The 6,090-nt window shown below is 52.8% G+C and overlaps 1 protein-coding gene across 1 annotated transcript in view; it reads right to left on the bottom strand.

Moving 5' to 3' along the window:
* Nucleotides 1-217: 217 nt before the first annotated feature.
* Nucleotides 218-6,090, bottom strand: part of LOC104310212 (sodium- and chloride-dependent GABA transporter 1) — a 42,910-nt gene continuing 37,037 nt past the window's right edge. Inside the window, exons 12-15 of the mRNA XM_009911623.2 lie at nt 5,961-6,063; nt 4,937-5,037; nt 4,452-4,619; nt 218-781 (exon numbers count right to left, since the gene is read on the bottom strand). Of these exons, the coding sequence (XP_009909925.1) occupies nt 677-781; nt 4,452-4,619; nt 4,937-5,037; nt 5,961-6,063 (477 nt within the window). The 3' untranslated portion in view covers nt 218-676. The remainder of the gene's footprint in view (nt 782-4,451; nt 4,620-4,936; nt 5,038-5,960; nt 6,064-6,090) is intronic.

Below are 6,090 nucleotides of genomic sequence, written 5' to 3'. Positions count from 1 at the left end.
CTACTCAGCTAGGCTCTAGCTCACAGTGCCAGACCCAGTGGATGTGAGGAAAACAGAGACTGCACAGGGCTGAAACATGGCACCTGTGAGCAGCACACACTGCCCTGATCCCCTTCTCCAATTTGGGGCTACAGCTGTAGGCCCTAGCTACAGCCACCTCTGGCTGCCAGCACACTGGATGCAGTGGCATCCTCATTCTGCCAGGTCCCTCTCAGTTGGGAGTGGTCTGTGCTGGCTCAGCCAGCACCTGGGATCTGAACCTGTGCCAGCTGGCTCTCTGCAGTGCCAATACAGCTGTGCTCTACACCATGCTCTGCCGAGGTTCACATGGGGAGGCAAGAAGCAGGACAGGGAATTGGTCAGCAATCACTCTAAGCTCTTTAGAAAGGTCTCATCAAGAGGAGGAAGACCTGGGCAGCAGCTGCTCCTCCCTGAGAGCCTGGAGCAGGATGTTGCAGGACATAGACAGTCACCACCCAACCCCCGGTTGCAGCTCGTTCAGGGCCTTGGGAAACTGGGCTGGGAGGAGGATATGTGAGAGGATTCCTCCACCAGGCCCTCTTTCAGCAAGCAAAAGTCACTGTGGAGCTAGGAAGGGCAAGCTGTGCTGGAGAAGCTCGAGAGACAATGTGGCACAAGAAGCTACAGGGCAGGGCGAGGAGGTCCAGGCAGCATCCTAGACAGCAGCATCCGAGAGCCTCCCATTCAAGGATGTCCTGGGCTGGAGGCCGTTGTTCTGAGCCTGCAGCTCTGCCTTGGGCTGTGTCATCTGCTGGAAACGCTGCCCAGGAAGGAAAGCAAAGAGAAGGTCAGACAGGGGCAGCAGAGGAGGGTGGAGACCCTCACCCCCAGCCTCAGAGGTGGCCCTAGTTATAGAATGAGGGGACAGTGCACGCAGCAGGAGTTACTCCAGCACCTTTCAGCAGTCCACTGAAAGCCTCTGCAAGTCACCTTTGCCTGGGTGCTCCACACAGCACAGCAGTTCCTTCTTGGATCTGCAGTGCAGGGACTGCCCTCATGAAGCAGGCAAACTGCTGCTGAGCAATGCCAGCTGCCAGCAGGAACAAGAGAGCTGCAGTGGCAGAGGCTTTGGAGCAGAGCTGTTCTCCAGCTTCCATCATTTCCTCTCCAGGGTTGGTTACAGAGTGTTACTCACCAGCTACCTCAGGCTGGTGAGGCTATGGTCTGTGCTGCTGACAGAGAGCAGGCCAGGCCACCCCCACAAACTTTTGCACCAGCAGCAATTCCTGCCAGCCTGAGCAGGCCAAATGAAAAGTGCAGAGCCAAGCACAGTGAAGCAAGAGCCCAGGAAAATCTGGAGGGAGGGGAAGGCATTATCAGAGGTGTGAGGAATGAGCACTGGCAGTGAGGAAGAATTAATCATTTCTCCATGTCAGGGAGGGACTAATTTTGTAAGCTGCAGAAAAGAAGGCACTGAAGAAAAGGATTGAGCCAGACCTGAACAGACAGCACCAAGTCAAGGAGAAGCTCTTTTGTGCAGAGGGAAAGGAGCTCCTGCTCTCTGAAGTGGCTGTTGCTGGGTGCAGTCCCTGCAGTACTCACTGTGCTGCTTCTGCCATTCATGGTCTTTTCCCCTCTCACATTCCTGCTCAGTAGGATCACAATGACTTGTAATCTTCCCTGTCTGTCAAAACCTCTTCATTCAGCACTGCCATCTAATTTCCCTCCATCTCTATTACAAACTAATCCAGGATCTGAGCATAGAAGTGGCCAAAAATTCCATCTCTCTGAAACCCACCCCACACACAGCAGCCAACTTCTTTCCTGCTGCTCACTCCTGGCTCCATGGACAGTGGGGAGGAGCTGTGGGTCTCGTGTGTGGGTTCTGTTAGAGGCAGGGTGGGACAGAGCAGGTACACACTGGCCACTCACATTGCTCACTTGCTCTGCTGGTCTGCAAGGGCTGAGGCAACGGGCGGAAACCTGCTCATGAGCTGCCCCCAGACGTCAGGGAAAAACATTCACCACCCCCAGTGGAGACGAGAGTGAGCTTAACCAAAGGGTTGGACCCACACCTGTACTTGCAGTCTCCTCTTGTCTTTCACATTTCCAGCTCATATTGTGAGGGGATAAGGAGGAGAAATAGCTGAGGACCTACTACTGGCATGGCTGCTGGTCTTCAACACACACCAGAAAGAGCCTACACCCTACCTCAGCTGAGAGAGCAGAACCTGAAGAGATCTGAAGCCCCAGACTTGCCAGGTCCCCGCTGTGGTGGGCTGTGCCCATCCTGGGGGGGTGTTTCCTGCCCTGGGAAACTGACTTGGTCTGTTCCACTTCCCCCTCCTGGTCCAGCAGGGGTGTAAGAGGGAGGAGAACTGCGGCCGCTGCCTCTTCCCTGCTGCTTCCACACTTTGCAGAGGACTGGTTCTGTATCTCTTTTTTTTAGCCCTTTTTTTGCACTTCTCCCACCCATCCTTGTTCCCTACCCTTGTGAACCCTGCCTGTCATTGTTACACAAATATAGAGATGGATATATACACTGTTTAAAGAAAAATTCTTTGCCTCTCTACTTCCAAGCCAAACCCAAATGATTTCTGGGTGGATTTGCTCCCCTCCCTTCCTTCTCTCTCCCTGTTGGGGAAGGATTCTCAGCCTTGCCCCCATCTGAGCTTTTAAGCCCCAGTTAAAGCTCAAACCACCACACCCCACCAAAGCCCATCCAGGTGGAGAGCTGGGAGGAAGGAAAGCCAAATTCACCTGCAGCTTGACATCCAAGGGCAGCCTGAAGCTGACCCAAGTCCAGCAACTCCAGGCAAAACATTTCTGAGTTAAATATTATTCAGAACACAGCATCCATGAACTAAGTCTGTGGAGCTGAGATGGTGTCTGATTGCAGCTGTCCTGGGAAAGCCAGAAGTCAGCACTCCTGCAGTGACTTCCTCACACTCTTAGCTTGCAGCAGACCACAGCGAGACCCCAAGCAATGCTGCAGGCTTGGGGCAGTGTGGCTGGAAAGCTGCTGGCAGAAAGGGGTCTGGGGGTGCTGATGGCCAAGCAGCTGAACAGGAGCCAGCAGTGTGCCCAGCTGGCCAAGAAAGCCAAAGGCATCCTGGCTGGGGTCAGCAATGCTGTGGCCAGCAGGAGCAGGGAGGGGATTGTCCCCTGGGACTCAGCTCTGGGGAGGCCACACCTCAAGGGTTGTGTCCAGTTCTGGGCACCTCAATGCAGGAGAGATGTGGAGGTGCTGGAGCCAGGGCAGAGCAGGGCAAGGAAGCTGGGAAGGGCCTGGAGAAGAAATCTGATGGAGAGTGACTGAAGGAGCTGGGGATGGTTAGTGTGAAGCAGAGGATGCTCCTGGCTCTCTACAGCTACCTGAAAGGATGTTGTGGAGAGGTTGGTGCTGGTCTCTTCTCCCAGGTAATTAGTGATAGAACAAGAGGGAACAGCCTCAAGCTGCTCCAGGGCAGGGTTAGACTGGACAGTAGGAAGAATTTGTTCCCAGCAAGAGTGGTCAGGCCTTGGAATGTGCTGCCCAGGGAGGTGGTGGAGTCCCCAAGCCTGGGTGTATTTAAAGTTGGTTTGGATGTGGTGCTTGAGGCTATGGTTTAGGGGTGAGCCTTGTAGAGCAGGGTTCTGGGTTGGACTTGGTGATCCTGAGGGGCTTTTCCAACCTGAATGTGTCTGTGTTTCTGAGACAAGGACTGTGTGCACAGTGCTCTCCAGACTGAATGTCAGCACTGTAAATCAGATCTGAGCAGTAGTTATGAGGTGTGGCAGAGTCACCATTCCCCACTACATAAACCCTGGCTAAGTTATTTAAAACAATGTTTTAAACAAGATTGGAGTTGGGGAGTTGTGGGTCCTGCATAAAAGTCTGCATTGCTTCCTGACCCCTCATTCTCTGAGAGCCCTTCTTGAAGCACATAAGGTACTACTGCAGTGCATGCTTGTCACTAGAAGGCCCTAGCCCTGAGGTGCACCAAGCTTCATGCCTGGAGGCTGATCACTCTGCTGAACCATGCCAGGTAACCACTGCTCCCAGCCAGGCACTGCTGGGCATTGGCATTTCTCTTGGTTAAGAAACCTCAAAGCTTTCTTTCCAGTCTCTTACAGGGCTCCAGTCCTCTGCACCAAAAGGATGTCCAGGGAAAGAGGGCTCTGTTTCAGTGGTGGTGACAACACAAAGCTCAATTGAGTTTACCCACTTGGCCAGATGCAGCCAGCTGTGTGCTGCTCAGCAGTGCTGCCAGCCACTCAGAGCTGTTAGTGCTTAGCAATGCCAGGAGCTCCTCTCCAGCCTGTGCTGCTGCAGACCATTCTGTGCTCTGGAGGTGATCTGATTCCTCCTGGGCATATGGAGAGCTCCTGAAGCACCACCTTGAAGTGCTCTGAGAGTTTTGTCAAAGCAGAGCCTGCTTAGTTCTCAGGTTCAGTTCAGCAGGAGGCTTACTCTAAGCAGAGAAGAGAAGTGGTGAAGCTGCTCGTACCTGCCGGAGGGTCCCCGTGGAGGTGAAGAAGCAGTACATCATGTACCCTGGAATCAGTACCATGGAGGACAGAGCCATGAGCCAGCCAATGCCTTGTCCCCACGCAGGATAAACATATTTTCCCAGTGTCAGAGGGGTCATTTCCACCACACTGAAGAAGAACACCCCCTGGGAAAGACAAGCAGCCAGTGCAGATGAAATTGAGCAGATCCAGGCCTCATCCATCTGTTCCTTCATTCACTGTCCTCTTAGCTCCCAACAGGCTCACAGCTCCTTCAACTAGCCTAGCTGCTCTCAGCCCACCAAGTGGTGTCATATTATTTCTCATTACCCTATGCAAATAGCTGGAACTGGAACACTGTCAATCTCCCTCTTCATTGGACTACTCAGACAAGCAGTACCCTCACATCAACTCCTCTACAGCCCATGCAAACTAAGAGGACCTTCTGGATGTACCCCTGCAGAGAGAATGCCCCAGGTCTTACCAGGCAGACAAGAGGAGTGAAAAAGGCCCAGCAGATCTTCCACCAGATGCAAGGTTTGTAGCCAATCATTTCTTCAATGTTCCTGTAAAACCTGTTCACACCTGCATGAGGAAAGTAGTGTTGGAAAAAGCAGCCCATCTGAGCAGCATGGCCACCACCTCTAGGAATCACAGAACTGGCAGGGTTGGAAGGGACCTCAGGGCTCAGCCAGTTCCAACCCCCCTGCCATGGGCAGGGACACCTCACACTACAGCAGGTTGCTCACAACCACATCCAGCCTGGCTTTCAAAACCTCCAGGCATGAGGCTTCCACCACCTCCCTGGGCAACCTGTGCCAGGCTCTCACCACCCTCATGGGCAACAACTTCTTCCTAACATCCAATCTCCCCACTTCTAGTTTTGCTCCATTTCCCCCAGTCCCCTGACATCCTCAAAAGTCCCTCCCCAGCTTTCTTGTAGCCCCCTTCAGATACTGGAAGGCCACAATGAGGTCTCCTTGGAGCCTTCTCTGCTCCAGGCTGAACAGCCCCAACTAGCTCAGTCTGTCCTCATAGCAGAGGAGCACTTGGTCTTGTTGAACCTCATGAAGTTGGCTTGGGATCAGCTCTGCAGCCTGTCTAGGTCCCTCTGGATGAGTCCCTTTCCTTCTCATGACACAGCACAGGCTAGCTCCAGCAAGAGGGTGACAATGCTGTGCATTATCAAAGAGAGACAGGGACACAAAACCAAATTCATGCTAGCAGCTTCCATGTTTCTGGTGTCCCCTTGAAGGATTTGAGGCAGAACCCTAGGCACCTGCTAGTTTGTGCAGAGGTCTCAGTGGTGTCCTGTAGCTATGAGGTGACAGCCTTCTGCTTCTGGGGCTTTTTTTGGTTGTTGTGGGTTTGTTTTGGTTTTGTTTTTCAATTTTCTGCAGCTCTCACCCTTAGCTCTTTTCAGTTTCCATTGGTTCCACTGTGGGAGGCTTCTGGAATAACTCATTGTGTCCATGGAGAAAACAAAGAACAGTCTGTCGTGTGCTTACCATAACACCAGGAAATTGAGATGGTCTCAAAGAAGACAAGAAAGAGAAGACACATGCCACTGGCTGAGTAGTAATCAAACAGCTTGAAGACATAAATGCCACCCTGAGGAGACAAAACCAGGGCCAAGGA

This window comes from Dryobates pubescens, chromosome 15, assembly GCF_014839835.1.
Source record: "Dryobates pubescens isolate bDryPub1 chromosome 15, bDryPub1.pri, whole genome shotgun sequence".
NCBI lineage: Eukaryota > Metazoa > Chordata > Aves > Piciformes > Picidae > Dryobates > Dryobates pubescens.
This window is presented reverse-complemented; position numbering and strand designations above follow the sequence as displayed.